Here is a 27143-nt window from a genome sequence, read left to right on the forward strand (position 1 = left end):
AGTTCAGAGGATGTTCTCCCTGGAATAAAGTGAATACAGTACTGGCAAAGAATCAAGTTTCTCCCTTTGAGGAAGAAAATACATTCATATTCATAATGCCTATTGATGCAGAAGTCTGCCAATTTGTTGGTGAGCTTATTGTTGTTGAGGATATGCAAAGTTTCTTTCTATTCAAAATACAGACTCTCCCCGGTGTTTATTTTCCTGGCCACACTTGTTTTTGTAACTGCCCCACTTTAGCTGGCCTTTGCAGTCATATTCCTGCAGAAGTAGCAACCTGGGTTTTGAATCAGCAGATGGACACTGGACTTCACGTTAGAAAGTAATCAAAGTAATGCCTCTCCAAAAGATTTTCTGTGGAACAAATTATTTGTTTTCTTTGTGCAAAGGAACAGAGATAAAAACAGAATGCCTGAGCCAGATTTCAGATGGAGAGGAACTTGTGTGCTCTCCATATTCTTGTGTTTGGGAAATATGGGTGCTCCAATAGAAGAGAATATCTGTAACTCAGTGTTGTGCTGTGGAGTTCTTAGTGCTCTCTGAGCTTGGTGGTTTGATTGCAGACATTTCATCACCCAACTAGGTGACATCATCAGGGCACTGATGCTGCAAGAAAACAACCAAGCTCAGAGAGCACCAAGAACTCCACAAATATGGGTGTACTGAATGGGTGGTATTTAGGAACTTCTTTCCCTCTATGTGAAGAATGCTTCATAGAAAGCAGAACTGGAGGCCCACTTCTTCTTTTGCTGTTTTGCTGCTGTACCTTGTGTTTTTGATGAGTACTCGGAACTTGCTTGTTCTAAGCTAAGCCCAAGGAAAGTATTAATTTTACCCCAAAAGAGCAGAATTCCTTTCTTGTCCTTGGGGAAGAGAATTACTGAAGAAACGCTTGTATGTTGAGTACAAGAAAACTGCACGCTGTAGTTTTAATTCAGGGCCTTTTTTCAGTTCTGCTCCTTTGGTAATTCTTTCCAGATATCTGTCAGCCATTAGGAAAGACTTCATATCAAAGACAGTGTTTTTGACACGGAGAAACTAAATAGTGTGGCAAGGGCATGCTAATCTTATTTTGGTTCAGTCAACAAGAGACAGTTGAAAGTTTCTGGACAAAGCCACAGCAAGGTGGTGACACTAATGGTTTTGTATTGTGGTGGCATCTACACCGTAAACATATACAGGATTTAAATTGTTATAACTGCCGTGTCTTCACCCCAGGGAGATGACAAGTTGAGCTTCCTCAGCTATCAGCAGATGATTGGGACACCTTTACTGGTTTAATTAGGCAGTTAGAAGTAATGATATTTGTTCTGGGGTTGGAGGTGAGCCAGCAATTTCTGTGGGTCTCTTTAGAAATTTAAATACCATCCATTCAATACCCCCTTGTTTCCCAAACATAAGGATGTACCCTACAAAGACATCAGAGACTGGCTAATGATTTATGGAGTTATGTAGTGCTGGCAACAGATTTAACTCTTTCTCACCAAAATCCAGAGAACTTGTAATGTACTTCCTCTTTAATTGGATGGTATCATTTTAAAAAATATTATTCAGAACCATACCAATGTAATAAAATAAGCATTTTGCTACTCTTGATCACCTACAGCGATTCATTCCTAGTGGAGGTAAATCAACCAATTTGGTAAATGTGTCGGAAACAATGCAGACTTCCATTCAGTAGCATGGAAGAAAACGGAAATCCATTTCCATTTGGGAGCTATGGTTCCCGTTGAGTGACTTCCCTTAATAAACCCTGTAAGTAATTAATCAAATAAATTACCACTCTTCCCTACTTACATATGCTGCACATTCCAAGTTGTTCCTAGCTAATGCTGAGTCAGCCCTCTTCCCACAACAGTTATTCAGTACTCTGTGCTTGAGGCCTAAAATGATATCCATTTCTTCTTAAGCAGTTTTGAGCACCAGCAAGTTTTGCTTATCTTACTTGTGGCTCCAGTGTCCTTTTAGAAAAGCTGTACTGTAAAGTTTATTGTGGACTTGCAGCAGATCAGTGAATTGGCTTTGGATCTCTTCTGGGTTTGCCAGATCCACTGAATTCACTGAGTTGAAAATAAGATGTTTTTGTCCCTATCTCACTTTTTTCATTAATCGTAATTGAAACGATCTGTTTTCCCCCAAGTTTGGATGTCACGAGGAGCAGTGGCTTGTTTTAAATGCAGAAATAAAATTCTCCAGGTTCTTGTGGTTGCAGAAGGCAAGGAAAGAGAGAAGAGAAGAGAATATATGAGCTTGACCCTCCTATCATTCTTTCATGTAGCAGGTGACCATAATTTCCTGTTCTGTCTGAACTGGGCCTGCGTAGAGATAGACAGACCTTCATTTTCAGCTGTATGAACTGTTGGATTAATGCTTTATATAGGGCATTATTCTTTAAAATGAATGTCCTCATTGTTTTTGTATGTTAGTGTCCATTCATCCTTATGTGTGATTTTTCTGGCTTCTTGTTTTTCACCTACTTAAAATAAATCCACTGTACGTGACACAGATTTTGACTAAGAGTAATTTTGTTATCTCAATATGACATAAAGCATCCTGTGCACGTGTGTTTCTTTTCAGAGGACTACCCTAGCGGGACGTGGCTCGGGGATGAAAACAACCCTGAGATGCGCGTGCGCTGCCCTATCACCCCAGCCGACATGCTCCATATCAGCACCAATTGCCGCACGGCTGAGAAGATGGCGCTGACGTTGCTCGACTACCTTTTCCATCGAGAAATCCAGGCCATCTCTAACCTTTCCGGGCAGGGGAAGCACGGGAAGAAGCAGCTCGACCCTCTCATGATTTACGGCATCCGTTGTGAGTACCGCGTCTCCTTGGGCATTTAGATCTCTTACCCTAGGCACGTCTTTCAAACCTGGACAGCAGAGAGGCAAATGTGGGGTCTGTAACGGTCACAGTGATTGCTGATTTGGGAGAGGCCAAGCCAAGTGGCATGGCCAATGCTCCTGCTGTGATGGTGAGGTGTGGCTGTTCCCTTCTGGAGTCGCTCCGGCATTCTGCAGTCCGAATCAGTCCCACAGAAGTCGGACTTGGCCTGACTGGGTGGAAGATTCAGGCTTAGCATTTACACAGCTGTATTCTAACCCAAAGGTTTTGTCGGTCTGGGAAAATTACCCAACAATTTCCCCTTTGCTATAATGGGAGGCATCAGCAATTGATGGGTTTGCTTTGCAAATCCTGAAATCAGGGGAAAGTACACCAGAACAATGTTCAGCTGACTCAAACTGTCACATTCCAGCTTTGCTGATCTGCAGATTTTGGAAACTGGCTGAAGGGCTTATTGTTTTCTTTCTTATCTCCAGGCAGAAGTTCTGTTATCTTCTCTATAAGGCGTGGATAAATTAGGGAGATAACAACCTTGATAGCTCCTCTTGAGAGCCCTTCCACCCCTGTTTTCAGTTCGGGATGTCACTCTGAATGCAGTTTGCTGTGAGTGAACATTCCCAGGTGTTCTCTGCATTCTTGCTGGAGAAAGTGATTGAAATAATAATTTTTATAGTAATAACATCTGCATTTCCAATACAGATGTTGTGCAAGTATTTAGGATAGGCACAGATCAGATCTCTGTTTTTGATTATCTCAAAAGAGGGAATATATTGTGTCCTGTTTCCAAAGCAGGACAAGCTCATTTTATTCTTGTTTTCCACGTGCAATGTTTCAGAGATTGACTCTTGCTCACACTGAAACACCCAGGCCCAAAGTAAATTTTGCTGCTGCTGCTGGAAAAAGTATAGATTTCACCATTTAGAATAGTGAATTGGGCCCGGCTCACCGCAATCTTAAGAGTTAAGGTTTATAATTTTGTTTTACTAGGCAGATACTTAGGAGATGCTTAACTTTATTGCTGAATGATAAAGCAAGTCTGGTTCAAAAGATTGGATTTGGGGGCTGGGTTTACAGGGGTGGCTGAGCTGCTCCAGTGACTCAAGGAAGGTGAGGGATCTGGCCTTGGGAAGAAAGGCCATTTCTTGAGGAAGCCCCTCTCAGCAGTTGTCAAGCTAAGCATGGAAGAAGCTTAGAAGTCTCCAGTTCCACTCATCTTTCAGGTGGGCTGTCTGTGTGTCCCTGGTCTCCTAGTCCAGTTTCCTCATTCCATGCTGCTACACATTAAAAAAATAAAATCAGGGACGGCCTGGCTTGTCCCCAATTGTCCAGCAGTGATGATAAGGCAGCTAGCCCCATGCTGACAGGTGGAGTGGGGTCAAAATCGCTTGTTCTTAATAGTAGGTTGAGACTTTTGTTTTGAAAGTAGATATTAAAGCTATGCCAGAGAGTGTGCTTGTGCATGTTGGTGTGTGGGTATAGTTAAGTCTAATCCAAAAGAGTTGTGCTCCTCAGTTATAGATAAAGGAAAGCAATGACTCGGTGTAAGTATCACTCCAAAATATTGTTAATAAACTTTAGTCTACTTTATTGTGATGTTTGGAATGGCAAACAACCTTTCGTGATTAGGGAATAAAGAGTTTGGAATGTGCTCTTCCAGAGGCTATGAATTTACAAAGATTAGTTTTGAAAGGGTAGGAAACCAAGTCAGACAAATGATCTAAACCATGCATCTCTGTCTGGAAGCTCCAGTCGTGGTTTGGATTATAAATCATGTTTTGTGGAGGCCACGGTTTACAGTGATGTCTGAACTGAAGCGTTGTCGGGTTCATCCATTGGAGTAATATATCACTCTAGCACCTTTTCTCTAACAACCTGTGGAAGAGCCCTATTCTCATCCTGGATGCTCAGGGAACATTCAAAATGCCACACAGTAGGATTGCCAAGTTGCCTTTTAGTTAAGTCTCTTCTTTCAGCCTGTCAGTGGAAAGATTTTTGACCCTTTTCTCTTTCTGGGAAAAAAGCCCCAACCAAATCTGTATTTAATAGAAAATATTTTGAAAAGTATATAATATTCTGCAGCCGCACTTTCCAAATGAAGAGAAATATGCTTATTAAGAATTCTTGATATTGTGCATAAGCTTTCCCACAAACTATTAATCTTTTGAGGTGTATATTTTCATTCGGTTGCTTTCCGTGATGGCAGTGGGCAGTTAATCAATGAATGTGTGATTCAGGCAAACAGGTCGGTTAAGAACTCATTCCATCAAGGCTGCTAAAGAAAAGTTTCATAGGGGAGTGAAATCCAATAGGCAGCCGTTAGGAGTTTCTTTGTCGCTGAAAATATAGTTTTACTATCTCACAAAGCTGCAAATATATTTCTTAGGCATTTCTAGTTTAATTATCTTAATACTAACTGAAGCTACAGTATTAATGAGACAGACTTTGCCGATGTAGGTTGGGGTCTAACAAAAGTTCAGCTTAAAGTCTGAAGGGGTGTGAATTCTGATTTCTTAATCTTTTCCCTCTAATTGATTTATTTTTGTATAAACAAAAGAAAGATACAGGAGAAGGATTGACCCCAGGATCAACAGTTTTTTCATCTGCCAAGTTCTGTGAATAATGTACCTTTCTCTGACTGAATAATTTCTGATGATTTTGAGCAAGGGTACTGCTTCCTATCTAGACTAAGTAGGACAAGGTCCAGTGTTCTCCTACAGCCAGATGAAAGTACAGCCAAGGAGGGAGGATAGGACATTTCCCATTGTGCTGCCAGGGAATATGGAATTTCAGCAAATCTTTCCACTGGGATTTCATGCTGCTCTTTTCTTGGGCAGTTTACCTAAGGATCTTTCAGTGGCAGAGAACTGATGTCCAACTGGAGGTGGAATCCTCTTGCGCTTTGATGTCAGTCACCCTTCCTTGTCCTGATCTACTGCTGGTGGGATGAAAAGCAAGAGTTGCTCTTTCACTCAAGCAAACAAGTGAAAAACAGAGACCCACTCCCCCCCTGCCCCCCACTAAATCACCTCATGGTGCAAAGAAATAAATGGTCCATGCTTTGGAAATAAGGCAATAGATTAGAGCTTGTTTGTTTCTGTATGGAGGGTCGTAGAAATGCAAGTGTTGTTCTGCAGAGAACAGTTGTGTTAGGGGGCCATAAGGGAGCAAGCAGAGTTAGGGTGGAATTCTTTGGGACTAAAATGGCAGAGGCAGAAGTACAGAAGAATCTTTGTTAGAATGGCACAAGGACAGTCATAATATTAAAATCCACCTTTATTATGATTATTCATCTCTACAGTGATAGAAAATATGGTAGTCTGGCTCTGTAGTCTATGAATCTACTATCAGCTTAATTCATCAGCAATTGGGTGTGCTTCATCTGGAACCCATCAGTGTTTAAAGTAGCCCAGACAGAGGACTGCAACCTAAAACAAATTATACAAACCTATCAAAATATAACAAGGAAAATAAGCAGATTTCTGCTTCTCGTTAATGCAAGACAAACTTCATCCGAAAGCTTGTGATTTGGAGGTGTTATAAAACCATATCTTTTCAGGATAGCAAAACAGAACAGCGAATTATTGGGACTGAACTGCATAGTGCAAAGCTTATAATACAAAAAATAAGATTTTCTTGGCTAGGCAGCTCTCCTAGAAATACACAAACCCTATAAGGTGGCACCCGTGGTATCGGTCTGAACTGCCACTGCACTAGCTTGCTGACTTTAAGACAGGAAAGCAGACCACCCAGATGGATTTAATGGGGAACATATTGGAATTTGGGTGGATTGCTTGATTTTTGCTAGCAGTGCCTTTCCCTTTATTTGCTCACTTTCTAGTTTCCCTTTGTAAATTTTGCCCTGTAAGAATTCCACCAGTGCAAGCTTAGGTGTCAGTTGAACGATGGCGCCACAGGACTCATTCAGTTCGGTTATTCCGTCAAAGAAATGTCCACATGACTCAAAGAGAGTCCGCTCCGGCTCTGAGCGTGGGTGATGATAGTGCTGTGGAATTTATTTTTGGGTAGCTGAGGTTGAGTCTACAGCCTTAACCTGTAAAGACAGAATTCTTTAAAAGATTTCTCTTAATCTGGCCTCTCAGGTTTTATTGTTTGCTCAGCTTTCCTGCAGCTTAGGGACTCGCTGTGTGAATTGCCTGGAATACTTTGGTGTGTTTGTCATATTGAAAGGTAAAATTGGAAACTCAGGGACGTAAATTCTAAAGGCACAATAATCTTATTTTCCGTGTTGTCTGCCTTGTGTTTTATTTTTGTATAGGCTCCAAAATATTTATTCCCCTCAAGCAGAGAATTACTAATAAAAGCTATTGATGCGTAGGCTGCACAATGCAAGGCTCATATTGCTAATACTAAGTGTTTCTGAACCAAGTGTTAAATCTGGAAACTGTTGAGCTTCTTCATAACCACCCCTGCCTGATGAACTCTAATGAGGAATTGAGCTAAGCCAAGGAGGCTGCGAGCCTGCCATTTCTAAGCCATAACATTCATAAAGCATGAAACACTTGGATGCTATCTTTGTGCTCCAGAACGAAAGTTGTTCTCATACTGAACAAGCTCTCTTCTTTTAATGAAATATTTTTAAGCATCCTTTCCCAACTTGTTGAGCAAATCTCCAATGTGCTCACACAGATCAGTGATTCAGGTTACATTAAGTGAGAACAAGAACATGGCAAATTAAGTCCGGTTGCTCACAATTGTGAATGTTGAAAGCTCCTTATTTAATACATATAAAATAACCATTTTATTTCCATTGGCATTACAAGAGGGGTCAGCTTCAAGGTGGTTTGGATCTTGCAGAACCATCCATTTCTAATATTAAAGGCTTAATTCTTCTAGTGGTTTCTCTCTAATTTTCTATGCATATTTTCAAGGGCCCACAGTTTTATTCACTGTACAGTAGTGACGGTTCCACCATTGTCTTAACAATGCCCAGGCTTCCTCTCTAAATCAGAGTTAAAAAGGGAATAATGATTTTTCCCATTGTTGAACTGTGTTGTGGCAACACTAACCGCAATTGTGGGAACAGAGTCACTCTGCAGTGAGATGGGCGGTGACAAATTTGAAATATAAATAAATAAAATAAATAAACAGCCTCAACCTTTTTTCATTGTCAGTGCTGAAAAGAAAAGTATGGTTTGCACTGGGTGCTAAACTGCCAGCATACTTGGAGCTTCAAGCCGGATTGGGAGACAGCACTTAGTTTCACGTGGATTTTCTTTCTTACAGTACAGTTCTAACACTCGACCTCTGTTCTGGTGTGTTGGACTAAGGCATAGTAACAGGAATTGCATGACTTCACACTGCATTTCAAAACTACACACAAGGCTTGTCCCATGGTGTCTGGGTCACCATGAAGTTTTATTTGGTCATTAAGCCAGTGAAAAGGGTCTGTGGGCCCTTCAGTGACTGAGGCCAACACTTCCAGAACAAAGCGTAAAGCAGCTGAAATTTTTTGGGAGTTGCATCTGTGTTGTGTCCAGAAGTGAAAAACAGCTGATATTGGCTGGTTTAGAACTCTAGAAGGGACGCATCAAGTTCATTCACTGGCCGTTTGCCCTGAAGGAGTAAAACCTTATTGCTGCAGTATTGCTCTACTTCTCTGCGAACACTTTCTCTTTACTGGAATTGTCACATTTTACCTTTGGTTTCAGTCAGCTCTCTGTTAACCTGTTCAGTCTCGCCATATGCAGACAGCCAATGAGACATTTTAAGGCTAGGACAGAGATAACTGGGTGACCTCTGCAGGGAAGATCCCTGCTGAATCCAGTGAGCTTTGCTTGTGGGTAAACAGGCTCGGGGTTGCACGGCATACTTAAGTGCTGTCTGGTTCCTCACCCCACACTCCGGCACTGTTTGCTTTTCCTCTTTGTTTGCTGTCACAATTCGATAAACCTGAAGTCAAAGAAGCTGTTTCCAGTGATAAGTGCTTTGTGCCCTCCTTGGGCATCACCCTGGCAGGGACTCTACTACTTTAAAATGACAACGCTTCCAGGTTAGTTCTTCCAAGAGGGCCTGCCAGTCAAACAAAATGTTGTTCTGCTAAATTGCATGGAGTACGAGTGCAAGAAGTAGCGCGACATTCCTAGAAGGGCAAAAGCTGCAAAGAATGTAATATGCTGCTTGTTCTATAACATTTAGTTTCCAATCTTTTGTCTCAGCTTTAAAGAAGATTCTCTCATAACCACAGGATACTCCCCTCCTTCTTCTCAGTTGCCATCCGTTCCATATGTTAATTGTCTGCACTCTCTTTTATCTGCCTTAAATGTCCAGCTGAGGGATTTCATTGAAAGACCTTGAATTTTGGTAGTGTCACACAGGAAAAAAAACGTTACCCCCTTTCACTCCCTTTTTGAGCAACTTACTCTCCTGTGGACTGAGCCAAATGCATACGCAAATAAAGATATTTGGGCTAACAGCCACCACCACTTTCCTAGGTTCTGTATCTCAACTTTTTTCAGAAATGTCTTCTTACAGCTCTGTTGGCAAAATACGATCTTTCAGTGACCAGCATATATCAATCCAGGCTCTGAGATAAACTTCTGAACCTCTTTTCTAGGTTGCAGGATCCCGAGACTGCAGTCCCCCTTCCCCTAAGACATTTGCTTGGCACCTAACTTGCTCACAAACAGTTAAAACAAATATAAAAACAGCAAAACCATACAACAATGTAAAACAGTGAAAACCATACAAACAACTGTATCACAACCGTATCACAAAATTCACAGCCGAGGGGAGCACATCCATCCATACCAGTCAATACAGCCACAACACAGGCTCTCCCACACCCATTGGCAGAACCATGCTTTCAAGGGCTTTGGGGAAAGCCAGCAGGGCCAGGGCACTCTGGGGGGATGATGTTCATAGGGTGTGGATTTGGGGGCCAACACAGAAAAGAATGTCTGAATCTCAACAGTTGTTGTCCTCAAATGCTTTGTACTTTAAGGTAATTCATTTACAGATATAAATGGCTTCTGCTTTCAATTATCCAACTCTCATTTTGATTCTTATATGAACAATGCTCCTGAATAAACATCTGAAAAGAGTTTTTTGCATAGACGTTGCTGTCCTCCTGTTTTCCCCTTGTTTGCTGTTTGTGAACTGCTGTTCTGCTAGGAATTTAACAGGAAGGAGCTGTATTTTGTCACCACATCCTCCTCTTTCTTGCAGTTCCTGCCTGCCCCTTGTGGGAGAACAGGTGCAAAAGTCACAGTAGCTGAGTTTCTTGGCAGCATGGCTCGCTCCAGTTCTTTACGACTGTGGCACCTGGCATGTGATTTTTCTTCTCTGGGTTTAGAAATCAGAAGGCATCCCTGGAATGACTTGATCCCCGTTGTCACTGAGAGAGGAAAAACAGTTTCACTGCTGAATGCAAGCTGTGGCCTCGTGTGAGAGATAATGTATAGCTCATCTGGAAAATGCATCTCTTGATTCAAGGAAACTGATGAACACTCATAAATTAAATTCCAAAAAGCTGCATTGCCCATCCTTTTTGGGCACATAGTATCTCTCTGTCTTATTTACAACTTTGGCATTCTGAAAGCATTGAGCCATCAGGAAGGGGAGCTTCTGGTGCCATTATTGGCAAAAATGGAAACCCATTGGGGTTTTGTCATGACAGGATTTTCCAAACTTTGGAAGGAGAGAAACTTTTATTGTCGATTCCTGTATTAGTTTTTCTTGGTGGCACATGGGGTGGTGTTTGCTGGAATTCTGTGACACTCTGGAAAAAAGCTTATATAAGAGGATGTCTTGAGAAGGCGTACACACACACACACACACACACACATCTTTATGGGGGGTGAGAGAGAGAATACACGCACGCACACAATTGAGGGTTAATGCCTGCAATCTTGTCAGTTCTTTCTGTGTACAAATTTTGAAGTGCCGAAGCTCAGTTACACTTAGAAAAACAAAGACGGAATACTTTTCTTTCATGAATTTATTTGTCTGGGCTAGAAGGCCATAAAAAAGACAGCATAAAAAAGACAGGTTGCGGATTCCACATTCTCAAGATCAGAGCTAAAGTCATATTTTCTTACAGGTGACTAAAACATCAGGCTCCAGTTTCTAGCTGTCGATTGTTCCCTGTAAAAGAAATAGGTTAGTGATCTAGTTTTTTCATTAAAGAATGAAGTGTGCAATTAAAACTAATGTCAAGATTCACAGTAGAGATGGGAAAGAAATGAATTTGGTTAGCATTTTAATATAATTTTGGCAAAGGCTGCATTTTCAATCCATTATGTAATACAGTTATCCTTTAAATTTGCATATTCCTGAATTTTCTGATGAAGTTCTATGATAAAATAATGTATATTTTAGTGATAAATATAAATGTATCATATTTTTATACACACACATAGAATAAAAATACATTGATTGATTATGTGCCATCAAGTCAGTGTTGATTCTTAACAACCACATAGGTAGATTTTATCCATGACGATCTGTCCCTAACTCAGTCCTTCAGGTCTTCCAGATATGCACCCATTGCCCTGGTAACTGAGTTCATCCACCTTGCTGCTGGTCGTCCCCTTTTTCTCTTTCCTTCCATGTTTCCCAGCACTAAGGACTTCTCAAGGGAGCTGGGGCTTTGCATAATGTGTCTGAAGTAGGATAATTAATAATATGATAATAAATGATAACAATACATTAGGTAGGGAGAATTGTTGTAGACCATATCTCAAAAATTTAACATAGAAGATATAATGTATTATTAAATCTGGTAACCTAGTCTACACTTTTTCTACATTATTAAAAACATAATGTAAAAGCCTTGGTTGATCAGAGTAATGACGAGTGTCTGAAGTCAATATCTGTGGGCCTAACTTGTGATGACTGTGGCATATAGAAGATTGTGATTTGCAGTATGAAAGGTGTAAATATTAAAAGTATGAATTAATGAATGAAGTGAAAAAATTAGAGATGTGTGTCTGTGAAACTAAGAGAAAGGGTGGGATGTAATGAATGAAGGTAGTCTGATCTGGTAGAGTCAAGTTGATGAATACATGCAGGGATGTGAATGTAAGTCCCACTGAATTCAGTGAACATTACTGCCTGTGGGCATGTTTATGATTGTGCTGTAAGTGTATTTGTTACCATATTTCAGTATGGAAAAGTGAACTTGTATATGCCAAACGGTTGCACAAATTTTCCTTTAGGTTACAAATGTGCAACTGGCAGCTTGTGGACTAAAAGCTTCCCATCTGGAGGTCAGGCATAGCTCCCGATATCCTTCTCGATTTCAAACATTAAACTCCTGCATGGCTGCCTCATCCTGTTGCCTCTTTCGTAGATAAAGCTTTGTGGGAAAATATGTGGGTGTGTGTCGATGGGCCTCGCTTGCTTTCTCACTTTCCTTCTCTCTCTCCACCTGTTAGCCTTCCTCTCAACCTAGAGGAGGGCGTGGGATCATTGTGCATTGAAATTTAACACAAATACTTAATTGAAAATAATAAAGTTAATAGAATACTTTCAGTCCCCCACCCAGGGCTGCCCCCCTTTTTTTGTGATTCTGTCCCCAGTGTGCTATCCAAAAGCTGGGGCAGCCTTTGGCCCAATGAAAGTCGTGCTTCTTGCTTTAAACAGTTCTGGAGAATTTCCATCCTACTCTGCACAAGGGCAATAATTATCAGGTTAATATGATGGGTTTTGAGATTACTTCTAGAAATCTTTTTACAGAGGCAGTTAGAGGAGGCCTTTGGGATCCTTACTAGCATCCTGTTGATTAAGATTTCCCAATGGCAGGAGTAAATTCACTTGAGAAGCTTCCTAGAAGCTCACATTGGTTCTTCCCAACTTACACATGCTAGTCTAATGAACAGTAAAGAGTATTTTTGCTGCTGTGCCTTCTTTTATTTGATTCCTGTGCTTGATCTTTCACTCAGCCTAGAAAGCTACTGGGATAAGTTTGCGTGCAAACCTATGCATATACGCTTATTTAATTTAATGTTGGGATGGGCTTTTCAGTATGAAGGTAACGCAGAGCATTTCAGACTAGAAGAGCCTAAAGGCAAAGAACAACCCTAAGAAGCATATCTTTTTTTCTGTAATTTAGATTGTTAACTAACACTTTCTGATTGCTGCTGCTGCTTCTAAGAAGATGCTGAATGTGAAGAAACAGGGTAACCCTGATAGGAAATGCTGCTGTACAATGCAAACAATTATTGCACGTTGTACTCAGGTGGGCAGCAGGCTGCCGTGGGCTGGAGATTGGAATCTAGCCATCTGTTTCTATCCTAAGACAAGGCTAATAAAGTAGTTTTCTATCAGGTCTGGTTCTCTGTCCATCCAGCCTAGTATCTCTGAACAGTGTAGATTTAAGCACAGAAAGTAACCCTTCCCATTATCTGCAGAACATCTGAAGTGGCATCCTGCAGGTCTGCTTTGATTTCTGCCTTTTAAACCATTATCGGCTCTCCTGGACCTTGCTGCAAACTCCAGGAAATGCAGGCGCTGGCCAGTTTACCGTGGAATCCTTCTGCTGCTCAGTTACTGAGGTCTGTGAGCTAAAGAGTGGCAGTGGAATAGAGAAAAGAGGAAGGCCTGCCTCCAAAAGTTCAGAAAAGAAGCACCCTCTTCCATAGCATCCCCATGTGGGTGGGGGCCACTGAGGAGAATGTGTTTCAGTTTGAACTGGGTGAAGAGAAGGAGGGTGATGAGTTTGCAAGAGCGTGAAGAAAATCCTTTCCTGCATGCTCTACGTACAGTATGCAGTTGGCTGTGTGAGGAGAGCTACCTTGATGCAACGCACATATCGCAACTACTCAGGGTCCACCAGGCTGGACGTCATGGGATGCTTTTAAAGGCTGGAGTATTTTGTGTGGGTCAGCGTTCAAATATAGAGCTTAGGAGACTGGAAGAGGTGGCCTTGGAGTCAGTCAACTGACCTACCTAGCTTGTGTTTAGAGGTGCATCTGCTCTTCATGGTTTCCTTTTATTGGGCCTGGGCCTGGGACATTATATATGCAAGACAAATGTTCTGTCACTGATTTATCAATTTGCCCAGAGTAGTTGTGAAATGTCCTTCCCTGGAGGTTTTGGAGAAGAGACTGTATGTTCAGTTCAGACAGACTTGATGCATGTTGAAGGCATTTTGCTTTTGAGGGATGCGAAACGCCCATGTGCTTCATGCCTAAATAAGTTTTAAGATTTATTCCTTCTCCCAGTGAAAGTAGCTCTGGAAAAGCTACTAGGGCTTTGTAACCAAGAATACTCAGTGCCCTCATCCAACTGTATTTCCCATAATTCCTTGAGAATTATGTATGAGTGTATGAAGCTGTGTATGAGTTCATCTTTGGTTAACTGCGAGTTTCCTTCCAGGCATTTTATAACCCTAGTTATATAAATCTATCTAGTATGGGTGTGAAATGGGAAGGGGTGCCAGGATAGCATTCTCCAACTTAGAGCCCTCCAGCTGTGCTGGGACTACAACTTCCAGAATTTCAAGAAAGATACCAGACTGTACTAGAAGCTGGATTAGATGGCCCACATGTTGCTTGATGAAGGCTGTGTTATTTAAAGCTTGCCAGTTGCCAAGGCCTTGCCTCAAATGTGGATTTTCTTTGCCTTGCAGGTCATCTTTTCTATAAATTTGGAATCACAGAGTCTGACTGGTATCGGATTAAACAGAGCATAGACTCCAAATGCCGAACAGCCTGGCGGCGAAAACAGCGAGGCCAAAGCTTGGCTGTCAAAAGCTTTTCGCGACGGACACCTTCCTCATCCTCATACAGTGGCTCAGGTAACACACCACCTTTCCCATCAGAATGAGGCAAGCTTAGGAGGCCTTCTTGGTTTGAGTGCCTATTTTTAAATAGTCCTATTTCTTTTCTTTCAAACGAAAACTTAAGGTAGTTAATGGGCAGGTAATAAAGAATGTTATCAAAGCACAATTAAAGAGCCAGCAATAACAAAATGGCTTCTTGCTCTTGGTTGCACCAAGACGGAAATGAGCGGTGCCATTCTGCACCACCTGGGTTTTGTGCATGGTGGCTCTTTTCTGACTCTTGCTTCTCCAGACCACTTTTCTTTTCCTGGAGAAAAATACAAAATCATCTTGGAAAGATTACCTCTGGAAAGCAACAGGATCAAAATAAACAAGTCTATTCAGATATATTTCATTTTTGCTATTTTAATGTCCAGTTTGGGAGCTGTGGAGGCATACATGTGTGTGTGTTGTATGTGTGAGTGCAAATGCAAAACATAAAAGTATTGCTAAAAATGTACTAGCACATCTGCTAATGCACCTATCCTTTGAAAGCTTCTGTCGTACTAAATTTGCTAATCTTTAAAGTATCATGATCTCTTTTGCAGTCATTTAATGGAACAGTTTCTGGAAAGAATTTCAGTCCGTAAAAGGAACTGAATCAAGTTTGTTTTTTTTTTCAAAAAACGGAAAGCTGTTACACTGCACATCAATTCAGTTTTTTAGGACATGCTTAATGTAATTCAGTAATAAATATTTCCAATCTAAGAAATATCCACATTTCCACAATTCTAGTTAGCAGTCCTCCTTTTCTGAGGAGAAATTAGATTTAGATTTAGGCAGGAATCGTAAGTAGCAAAGTATTAAGAGCAGGACTGTAGACCTTTGTACGTTGTGTATTAAAAACAAGGGTTTGAAAAGGAGCTGAAAGAAGTAACTTCACTTGCCACATGAAGGTTTTGGGGTTGCATGTTAGGCTAACCAAACCATTGTATTGGAGGCAAGGAATGACCCCAACTGCTTCCACTGGAAAATGTTGCATGCCTAATCTGATAGCCACTATTTGGCCAAACAGTAGTAATTAGCACTGCATTTAAATCAGCTATATATGTGGTTGGGAGTTTTCTTCTCAAATCTCTTTCATACCATTCTTTCTGAACCGAAGTGAATTAATTTAAACAGTAGATCAGTTTTACTGATCAATATCTGTGATTTTCACTTTTTTTAATAGCAGTGAAATCAACCCCCCTTCTCTTCTTCCTAATTGGGTTTCTCAGTGAAAGGTATGGGGCAGGTTTCAAAGAGGGCCTGAAGCTGGAGGATCTCAGACTTACTTGATACCTTGGAGAGAACCTGTAGTCAGTGTAGAGGATCTGGGACCAAACATGCCAGTGACCGCGCTCACGGGAAGGCTGTTCTGTGGGTCCAAGGGCTTGCCCTCTGACTTAGTCCACATCAGATCCCAATTTGCCTGCCCTTAGTTAGCTGGTAAGGTTGCCATCATTTCTTCTGTCACTTCGTTCTGCAATTTTCAAGCATTTATCTTCCAGCCAATAGACTGAACATGCTCACTTCTTGTGACCAGTTTGGACAGGGAGGAAGAATGGTTTAATCAGAAATATTTTGGAAATCTCACTCAGCCTTGGAAATGAGGTTGCAGGAGAACAAAAGAACTGGTAGTGGTCCAGTCCACAGAGCAAATAAAATGCATAAATACAAGCAAAAGAAAAAAAGATAAAAAGAAAATAGTTATCCTGGTGCATTTCTTTGATGTGGATGGATAGTGGATGGGGACTCAGCCAAATGGGTCTCTTGCCATGATATTCATGATCTTTCATTCTCTGGTTGTGAAAAGGGGACTTCACTTGTTCTCCCAGGAGGACTCTACATTTGGAACAGTCTGATCCTATTGACTAGCTGAAAGGAAACACAAGAGAATGTGTTTGTGTCTACATTTGGAAATGGATGATAGTTGATTGGACGGCCTAGTTTCTGAGTCCCAAGTCAGCTGGATTTTATTCCAAAGGGATCTGTGTCCCAGTTAACTTTAATGGGTTTAATTAAAGTGCCACACTTCAAGGGTTCTTTCTCATAACCTTTAAAGTGTCATGGTCTTTATACCCTTGAGGTGGCCGCACAATGGAAGGAGGCCTTATGGAAAGGGTGCCTGGGGTAACTTGGAAGCTTCTGCATTTCTATCCTGACCTCCCTCGAGACCAGGTCTATATCCCAGTTGAGAACTACCATCTGCTGAACTGAAATGGACAAGGGCGGGGTGTCTGCAGGGCATGGTCAAAAAGTCAAGATGGCAATGCACATAAAAATGGGCACAGCTTTGATTGCACTGTCACGGCTGCCATCTTGTATTTTTTGACCTCATCCTGTGGACCGCCCTGGGCAAGGGTGAATATAGAAGGTGTCAAGCTCCAGGCAGAAAGCACACCGTAAAAAGAAAAGCACAACTTGGCCTGCCTCCTCGCCTTACAGCTTCATCCTCTCTCCTCCTCCCACAATCCCAAGATATTAATTAAGGTTGCTCTGTGTTCACTTGTCTGAGCAAGTTAACAACTGTCACAAAATGTACTGGTTTCTTGCTGTAACTCATGGAAGTTTCCCCACATTGATTTTGGCCTCCTTGCTCGTTCTAAAAGGGCTGAACTTCATGCCTGAGGGAATTGATTGCCCTGCTGCGGGCTTCTGCCTGCATGTGCATTTTGGCTTTCCAGCCGAGGGTGGCCAGAACTGGTCTCCCAGATCCCCTTTCGAGGAGTCAGAAACAGGGCTCAGGCGGTTGACTCTGCTGCCTTTTCTATCTTTTTCCCATGTTATTTTAAGCATTCCAAAATTCTCAGAAAGCCACTGCCCGAGCCTGCTCCCCTCCCTGTTTCCATTCTACTAGCTGAAGTTCACTTCTTCAGCCTGCCAACTGCCCTGCCTCCAATAAAAATGGACAGACACACGGGAAGAAGAAGAGGAAGACTGTGATACAAGACCGGCCTCTAGAAGCTTGCCCCGCGTGAGATTTTGTTTGAGGCACGCTGTGGAAGACCGCCTTCCCTCCTGCAGAAGGCGAGAGAACCCTCATGATCATTTAGGATGAGAAATACTGCAGCCCATTCAAGCAGGCCTGTAACAGCCGTCGCTGCTGGCCAAGCAAGTGGGCTGAGCGGTTAGGGTTGCAAGGAAGAAAACTGTGGAGTGGAGGAGTATGGACAGCCGCGTTAGCGTCTCTATTAAATCCATCCTATAAAACTTTCGAATTGCTGCCAGAGGTGAATAATTTTGCTGTGCACGAAGCAGCCCTTGAATCAAGACACTAGCTTTCCTCTCTTGCCCAAAGGCTACGTTGGCAGGGAGAGGCTTGCCATGGTCTGAAGCCACTACTGGTTTCAGACAGCCCCAGGAAGGCAGCCTCTGACCTTTTAGATGTTACAGGGTTCTTTCAGCCCCTACGCAAATCTTAGAAGGATTAAATGTAGATTGTGGTAAGAAGCAGCGAAGAAATGTAATAATGGAAAAAGTGACACGGCAACAGCAAGAGATTTTGTCTGTTGAGTGAAGGATGGTTGTATTTTCACGCTCCAAAAATTAAAAACAGCCAGTTTTGGATGCAGTTGTGAACTTTTGCCTGAGAGGAGGAAGAGGAGGAGAAGGAGAAGAACCACCACATCGTCTCTATACTCATACTTGATTTTTAGAACCTTGCACTGAAATGAAAATATTTTAGAGAATTCTGTTTTGTTTTCCTTCTCCACTTCATCCTTCTCTCATTTTAAAACCACGGTTCACTGAGCCATTGTTTGATTATTCTAGATATCCAGCACCTGCCCAGAAGAAAAGATGCTACAAATTATAAAACTTATTACATGCACCATCACTAGGGTATGAGGCTGAATCTTTTGGACATTGGCCTGATTAAACTTGGGTTTTCTACAGAATAACTGTTTTAGCCAATGCTCAACTTCGTGGTCCTCGTATGAGTCATGACTTCTCTAACATGTCAACATTGTTAAAAAAAGGAGGTTAGATTGTTGGCAGTCTCCAACTCTGGGTGTATCCTTCTCTCTCACCGTTATCTTCTGTTTATTTTGAAATAATGGATGAACAGCTCTTATTTTTTTAAAGGTGATGTTGCATCTGGCAGTTATCTCTGAATGATGAATGATGATTTTGGGCTTAGATCCTACCAAATCCTTTTCTTCCCCTTCCTATCTGAGGTCATGACTCTGCAGCCAGATGCTAAAATTCTGTTTATAAGCAAACTTGCTTCTCAAGAGATGTCATTGTTGGATGCATGACTTTTGTGTGAGTGTTATGTTTGTGGTATTCAGCAGTCCCTCAGTTAACTTGGCGGATGTAAAAATCGCTTCTTAACATCTGTAGGGAAGCAGCTGGTCAGTGACAAATATGAGTCTGTTTGTGTTGTTCCATTACAAACAACTTTCAGTGTGGCTTTAATGTGCTGTAGCTCTTGTTACATACATCAATGGGACTGTTTTGGTCAGTAGGTATTCTTGGGAATATTTCTCTCATTGAAAATTGGTTGGTATACTTCCTAGGCTTATGTAGTGTGAACATGGGGAAAGGGAAGTTTGCTTGATATTTAAAGCAATTATTTTTTTCTTGTTTTGATTCATAACCACCCTGTCTTGTCCACAAGCATCAACATAAGAACAAAGCCATTAGCAAATTGAAAGTTGGCAATGTTGATAAAAAGCATTTTAAAACTGCATGGTGGAAGTATAACCACCTACCAGTCATCCAACAAGGAAAGCATTGCGTTGCCTCTGAGCAGCACTTGCTGGTGCTTTCTGTCCCTTTCCTCATTTTGATCCGCTCAGTCCCAAAATATCATACACTTCCTTCAAACTCATTCATATATTGACTTCAGCCATATGACACACAGCAGTCATCTAAGTGGATCAGTTCTAAGCATCCATCACCCCACGGCCCTGTCCTTCCCTGGCAAATTTCTACAAATGTGCACATGTCGTAGCAAAGCTGTGTAGGCAAAGTTACAGGAATTTTAATGGTTGGAGAATGTTTTTCTAAGATAGTAAAAATCAGACATGGAGATGTGTGGATGAACTCTCAAAGCTTATTCTTATATGGAATATCAAGGCTTTGAAAATCTAGGAGGACTAGAGACACATCTAAAATAAAATGAGAGCATTATGTGTCACAGTAGACCATTTTAATGTATCTCATGCTTTGCATATGAGGTGTAGTTAAGCCTTGCCTTCTTTTTCCTCTTTTCCTTATCTAATTAAGCAATTAGATGTTAAAATAATTGGATTTTTCAAAAATGACAGTTCTTTGAAGATAAGACACTTTCTTGATGCCTTCAGTTCAGTTCTGTTGTACGTTTGGCCCTTGGTTGCAGAATGAGGGGAGAGAAGTAAGAATATTCAGAACTACAGATTTGGACCTCCAGATTAACTAGCTATTAGTTCCTAGAACGCATTTGAACAGCACATTGGAAAAATGAAGTCACGACTGGATGGATTCAAGGTAATCAGTAAATTGAAAAGGTTAGGGCAGAATGGGAAAAACCTTGCTTTTCCAGCTGGAAACTTTGCTAATTAATCTGGAACCATTTCTAGGTTACTAAAACAGAGTTGGGGAAAAGTTTCAGCTTCCACAACTGGGTTATACGGTGTGTATGCATCCCTCTCGCATAGACATGCAAAACACACATTCTCTCCTGAAAGGGTGTCGCCGATGTTATCATTGGAGTTCCCTAATAATGCAAATTATAGTTTAATATTAAATGACCTAAGAAACGTTCACATTTTAGTTACCTTTTAGTTTTTTATAATAAATGATGGATCCCTTCTGTTTTGTAGCAGCAGTCGTGCCATGACTTACATCCCTTTCCTTTCTAGCCCTCTCCAGCCTAGCGTTCCCTAGCTCTGTAGAGACTTCTACTCCCATAGTGACTCACGTCGGAGAAGTCTAATCTAAACGTTCTGTGTTATCAGAGGTGGAGAGCTCTGTAACAAATGATGTGAACTTCTATTTGTTTTTTAGACAGCACCCAGAGCACAGTGTCAGCACCGAATGAAATTCAGGCCAACCAACCGCAGGCTCTTCATTATGCTTTGGCCAATGCCCAGCAAGTCCAGATCCACCAGATAGGAGAAGATGGCCAAGTTCAAGTAGTAAGTATTCATTCTTTACTGTCTCTTATATTGCCTACAACTGCTTTATTTGTGTGCAGTTTAGGTTCAAAAATACAATTTTCTAAGACTTAAGTAATGAAGGCATGTGTGTATGTGCTTTGGAAAATCAGTTTTCTAGTGTGGTCCTGGATGTATATACGCATGCAAATGTACCATTGATATTAGTATCTGTAGTCATTGCATATGCATGTATGAACTTGCATGCAGATGATTACTTTCCGTTCTTCCATCCCATGCAGGGTGCAGTCTTGATGGATTATACATGCGCCCCTTCCCCCCTACTAGCAATCCGTTTGCCCTAATTTTTCCAAAGTGCTTTCTGAAGTATTTTTCGACATCTGTTAGCTGAATTCCTTACATGTGTATACATTTAAATTTGTGTATATAAGCAAAGTTTATAAACATTGACATTAAATTCTTTTCTTCAAAAAGTTTAAAGAAAGTTAATACTTCGACCCCAAAAGCCACAGAAGGCCGGAAGTTTAAGCGTTAAGGGTGGCACTTTTGCTGTTACTCAGGCTTTTGTGTTTCTTAAAGGATTGCATTGGTAGGTCATAGAAAAGCTTGAATTCAATTTCGTAACCAAAAAACTCAGGATCAATTGCATTCGAGTTTATATATTGGCTCTGGAAATGCAAACAAGGTCAGTTTGTATTAAAATTCAAGCCAGTATAATTCATTCCCATCCCCACTTGTGTGCATGAAGGATTAATTCTGATAGTTATTTCATTTATACCTTTTCTTTCTGCTCAGACAAGCACCCAGGATGACCAACAAAACTCAAACTAGGCTTTTTGTTTTAGTGCAGGATCCATCCCCCCTACAAAGTCTGTGTAAAACACGTTCTTGATTATTTCAGTCTTGCTTCTATTGCATATTTATGCAGAGAAGTCAGAGAAACCTTTCCAGAGCTTCCTCGGGTAGAGAGATAAAGGAAATGCCATGAAAGATCTAAGAACATTAATGGTACAGAAAGTGAAGCCAAAGGCCTATCTGTTTTGGCATTCTGTGTCCCATAGTGATGGGGGCAGTTGGCAAGCCAACCAGATGCGTCTGGGAAGTCCAGAAGATGAGCAGACAGTGATGACTCTTTTCCACTGTTGTTCCACCACAACTAATATTTAGGACAATTTGGTCTTTGGTTAGGTTTTCCCATTTAGTATTTCATTTTTTAAGTTCCAGGTAGTGTATGGGGAATTTACCATATGCTTATGGGATGCAAAGGGACATATAGGTAGAAGAACTTTTCTCACTGTACTTGAAGTATTTCCTTAATTTGCAAACAGCATAATCAGATTTTTTTTTTTTTTTAAAAGCAGAATATTTTGCCAACTTTTCTCTAGAAGCCGATGAGGATTTGGTGTTCAGAAGGGAAGGTGCTTGCTTATAATTTCAGCCAGGATTGGCTCTGTGGTCTTATTTTATATACAGCTCCTATTGTCATTTTGATACTTGGTCCTGCTGCTTCCCTGCTATAAATAGACAGTTTCCTTCCAAAGGAAATGAAACTATTTAAAACAGGAGGATCAGTGTTTCTTTCAAATTCATGTGCAATTTTTGTTGCTTTATATTATAAGGAAGGTCTTTGACAGACTTCCTCATGGATATATTTAATCTTGGGCTCATACCCAGGAGCATGAAAAGGAACCCAAAAGAATTTTGAGAAGCCAAGTTTGCCAGCAGGTAAAGCTCTCTAGCTAAGGGCCCATGAGAGCCTGTGTGCAATTTTCCCCCCACTTCCCTTGATCAGCTTTTTTCTTTTTCAATCAGGCAGCAGTTGTACAGCTCAGTGATCTATAACTGCCCTTTTTATTAAGCCCTTCAGGCTTCTGTCAGCTGGCGCAACTTCCCTGGGGAGCAGCTGAAAGCTGAGTGCCATTCCATACCAGGGAAACGCTTATCTTTTCTTGGGGAATTGTTTTCTCCGCCAAAGGGGAAGTGTTTATTTATTTTACAAAAGTATCTATTGCCCTCTCCCGAATGGCTTTGAGCGGCTTTCAGAAATATAAATATATAACACAGAAACATCAACCCTACGCAGCCAGCAGCATAAAACACTCAAAAAGATCCGAGGAGAAAGGACTGCTTTCAGCTCGGTCCTGAACTAAATCTGGAACAAGAGGGCAGCAAGCCCTAACTTCAGTGGCATCTTGTTTTTCAAAAGAGCCCCTGCCACCAAAAAAGCAGAATCGACCGTTGAGATTAAACCTGTCTGTGGCAGGCCTTGCCAAAAGTGCCCCATTGAGACTGTGCGTGTGAATGGAGGAGGTGCTCCTGCGGATAACTTGCCCCTGTGTCATGTAAGGCTTTCAGCGTGAGAACGAGAACAGAAAGCAGGCAACAGCCAAGCACCACTTGCTGTCCAAGCGGCTGCATTCTGGGCCGGCTGTGAGAGGCTCTGGCTGCAGTCATTCATGCCCTTGTCACCTTTTGGAACCTACATGGGGGCTCCCTTGAAGACTACCTAAAACCTGCAGTCAGCACCCAGTCCAGAAGCCCACCTTTTGGTGGCTGGGAACTTTTAGATTCATGCAATCTTTGTGTAGTGCTGCATGGCTTCCCCATAGAGTTCCACGTACAAGCCAAAATGGTGGTTTGGCCATGTACTAAAGCTCTACATGGCTTGGTGCCCAAGTTACTCCAGGACTGTTTGCTTCCAGTAGAACCTATCCATCTGATTTGTGCATCTTAAAGGATGCTGAGGGTTCCCACCTACGTGGCATTCAGGCAGGAGGAGCCAATATTATTCATTTACGGACCCATCCCACAGGAAGAGTCTCTGTGCCCTCAAGATCTGCATGGCACTCTCTTTCCTGACATGTGCTGAAGTAATCAAGATGGAGCTGTTCACAGAGCTTTAAAGAGCGTTGCTGGAAGAGGGAAGCTAAATTCCGTTTTATGGGGCCGTACATTTTGATCTGAGCGATATTTTGGTTGATTTCAAAGTATACTGAAAACTACCAGGAATCTTGCAAATGTCTGGTAGTCTATAAATATAGTAAGTAAATAAATATGTTTCTGGGTTGCCCCACAAAAAATGATTGCTGGTGACCTTGAGATTACTAGCACATGGGTCCCCAAAGCCAGTTTCCTTTTCTCCAAGTAGTGATATGACTGCTTTATCAATGGAAGCTGGTACCTGCCCCCCCTCCAACTTTGCCAGCATCAGTGCTAGTTCGTGCAAAAGCATGAACTGCTAATGAGGCAAATCTAATGGCTCTATGTGCGCATAATATTGCATTTACATAATGAATGCACAGTAAAGTAAATGAAGATGGCAACAGCAAATGTAAGTTTTCAAGTTAAACTTTGCTCTGTGATCTATCCATGAGGCTGCCCTTATTCCTGTGTGATGTTTTTGGGACAAATATGTACGACTTTTACCCCATTGGTATAAGAATATAAAGCATGCTAAACATAGAGCAAAAATGTGTAGCCAGAAGTTATCAACAGTATTCAGGCCATCTTGTGCGGCGGGAAGGAATGCTGGGGAGGCTGACAGACTGAGAAAAGAATCTCCTCTGTGTTGTGGCAGCTGGGAGGAGGCGGAACATGATTTGTTCCAGCGTTATCAGATCAGCGGAAGGATGGGACCCACCTTTTATTTTTACGGTCTGGTTGTTACCGGGTGGATGTAAAAGAGGATACTTGTCCCATAGACATCCTGAGATGGATCTGGAGGGAGCTTGATCCCAGGGAAAGATCAAGCTTTCCAAACGAGCTATGCCCCAGTGGATATTTTCCAGGCTGTGCACCAGGAGGACAATTGTAGCTCTCAACAAACATGTTAATTATGCTCTTCCTGTTACCCCCAGAGTTAGAAAATCCCTGGATACTGAGAATGGTTTAAAAAAAAAACCAAAACAAATCTATAAAAAGTAAACAACCTTGGAAAGTTAGTTGTGCACCTTCCTGAAGCTAGCATTCCTTCTCTTTTAGCAATAAATTATGTCAAGGTGCAGCAAGAGACTTCGATTTCTTTTGTGCCTGCTTCTCCCACTGCTGAACTGTACTGTTTTAAGTTGGCAGTATTCCTCTGGTATTGACTAATGCTTCTTGTGTTTTTTCCTTTTTTTAAAATTCATGGATCCCACAGGGTCATCTCCACATAGCACAGGTGCCACAAGGAGAGCAGGTCCAGATCACTCAAGACAGCGAGGTGAGCCCACAACAGACTGTCTGGAGGGACAAACTTGATCTAGAGTCCTTTGTCCTCAATGTGGCTGGCAAAGGCAAGAATCATTAAGTTAAATGTGTGATGCTGTAAGAAACAGCAGCGCCCTCCTGTTCGCCACTTGGGCCACTTATGGAGAAGAAAATGTGCAGGGGTTGAAATGCACCTGTAGTTCCTAGCTAATTTTAAATTGGAGTAGGGATGGTAGCATATGCTGTCAAATGCAGATCTGTGCTTGGCTACCGAGCTGTGTGTATTTTATAATGTGTAGCAGGAACATGCTTTCCTCCTTAAATTTATTATTTCTGTCTGGAAGCTAGTCAGTCTTCAGCTTTACCTAAAGATAAAACAGGAGAATAAGAAGTGTCAGAACAGCCACTCACGCTGTACAATTTCAAGATCAGTCTGAAGTTGCGGACAAGCTAACAGTAGTGGCTCAGAATCTTGTGGCGTCAAGGAAGTGCAAGAGAGCCTTGGTCTCTTGTGAAATTAGCAAATTACAGGAAGAAACGGCTGTATTTGCACACCCATATGACTTCAGAGGGAGTAACCTTGGATGTGAAGGGAAGCAGGATCAGGTCCATCTTTTATCCAGTTAAATAGATAACATCTGGATAGGAGTTTATTCCAATTTATACTCTTTTGGATGGAGCCAGAGTAGTTGTTGACAGCCTAAAGATGATAGAAAGATAAAAATTGGATCCCCCCATAACTCTATTTTGCCTCTTTTGTGTGAATGTCCTGTATATGAAATTAATTTTTCTGTTCCTCAGGATTCAGAGAGATTTCTAAGGGCTTAGTAGTTACAAATGAAAAGGTTTTTTTCCCTGCTTTCTTTATACTTCTAGACTCAGAAACTTCTCCAAGATTGGCCACAACAATCAAAATCTTTTGAAACTGATATCTTTGTAATTCCTTAACAGAGTTTTTGTTTGCCTCTGAGTCTGAATTTTGATAAAAGAAAAGTCTGTCAATGGAAATACCAGCACTAATGTTTACAGATATTGTACCCATTAAGAAAGTTGGATTCTGGACTTGCCAAAATGATACCCTGTTGCTCTGCTAGTTTTAGGCAGAGAGATATTTTTCATTCAGGAATGTCTACACATTTGCAGATCAGATACATTGCTTGCATGTAAAAAGCATATCCTGTTTAGTGATTAGCAAGTTTAAAACTTTACTCCAAGAGCCCCTTAATGTCAGAGGTGGCATAAGTCCTACACTTTTTCTTCTTGCTAAAGGTCTTGTCGTGAGAAGAGAAAAAACGCCTCTCAATGAGAGAATTGGAGAGTTGTCTTGAATATACTAACACAACTCTAATTAACATTGCAAAGGCATAATTTTCATTATAGGAGCAGAACATTTCCTTTGAGTAAAAGACTTCTGTTAAATAAATAAATGCATTTCTTTATTTTACAGGGTAACTTGCAGATACATCAGGTTCATGTTGGGCAAGATGGCCAGGTAGGAATCCAGCTTTTGTCTTATTGTTTCAGCTGTGCTACAGTTGGCTAATGGAAACCATCTAATTCTTGCAGTTTCCTAAGACTGGGCAGAATATAAACTTTTTTATTTTAGGAAACTTTGTGAGATAAGCTGATTATCCGGTGAACATGCTTATCTGACATCCTTGTGTGTGTTTATCTGAAATTTCATTGAGTTTTTGGCTCCCTTGTCATTGTACTAAATTGCTCTTTTCTTATCGGATGCTGTCGGCATGGACAGATGTGGCCCAGAAACTTGCAGACATGGAGATGTTTGATGATAACAGGCACTTGACTTCATCATTGTGAGAAAGAGAAATTCTCCACATCCCAGGAATTGCAGACACTTTCTCTCTCAGACACATGGCGATCTGGTTCAGATTGCTGATCAGGAGACCCTTTGCTTATGCTCAGATACCGCTCTTCCAGCATAGGGCCTTTTGCTTTAAAAGCAGTTCACATCTGTGCTTCATTGTAGCATCTGCCCCAATCCCCATGGCCAATAGCATCTGGCGGGGAATACCCCTTTTCGCCAAAGACCGTCCAGTGATGTCTATCTTCTGTCTCCTTGTCTTAAGATCATACGTAATTTGTGATGCAGAGCACTTTAGGTTGCTAAGGAGTCTTAAGTATGAAATCCTTTTTCTGCATATTTCCCAAACTTCAGCCTTCCCAAGAGCCTTTAACCTCAGGGTATCCATGGTATATCCCCAGTGGCTTGCTCTTCCTCCTTG

The 27143-nt window shown here is 41.5% G+C and overlaps 1 protein-coding gene across 2 annotated transcripts in view; it reads left to right on the forward strand.

Annotated features, from left to right (window-relative positions):
* Positions 1-27143, forward strand: part of BANP (BTG3 associated nuclear protein) — a 114811-nt gene that overhangs the window by 36155 nt on the left and 51513 nt on the right. The window contains exons 7-11 of one of the 2 annotated variants that reach the window (XM_088136201.1): positions 2578-2817; positions 14438-14605; positions 20600-20730; positions 24839-24910; positions 26345-26389. In XM_088136201.1, the coding sequence (XP_087992327.1) occupies positions 2578-2817; positions 14438-14605; positions 20600-20730; positions 24839-24910; positions 26345-26389 (656 nt within the window). The remainder of the gene's footprint in view (positions 1-2577; positions 2818-14437; positions 14606-20599; positions 20731-24838; positions 24911-26344; positions 26390-27143) is intronic. The other variant, XM_088136202.1, reaches the window with a different exon arrangement.

The sequence above is a fragment of the Python bivittatus genome, unplaced genomic scaffold, assembly GCF_059951505.1.
Source record: "Python bivittatus isolate LINGU-HERP-01145 unplaced genomic scaffold, Pbiv_v1 ctg000190_np1212, whole genome shotgun sequence".
Lineage (NCBI taxonomy): Eukaryota > Metazoa > Chordata > Lepidosauria > Squamata > Pythonidae > Python > Python bivittatus.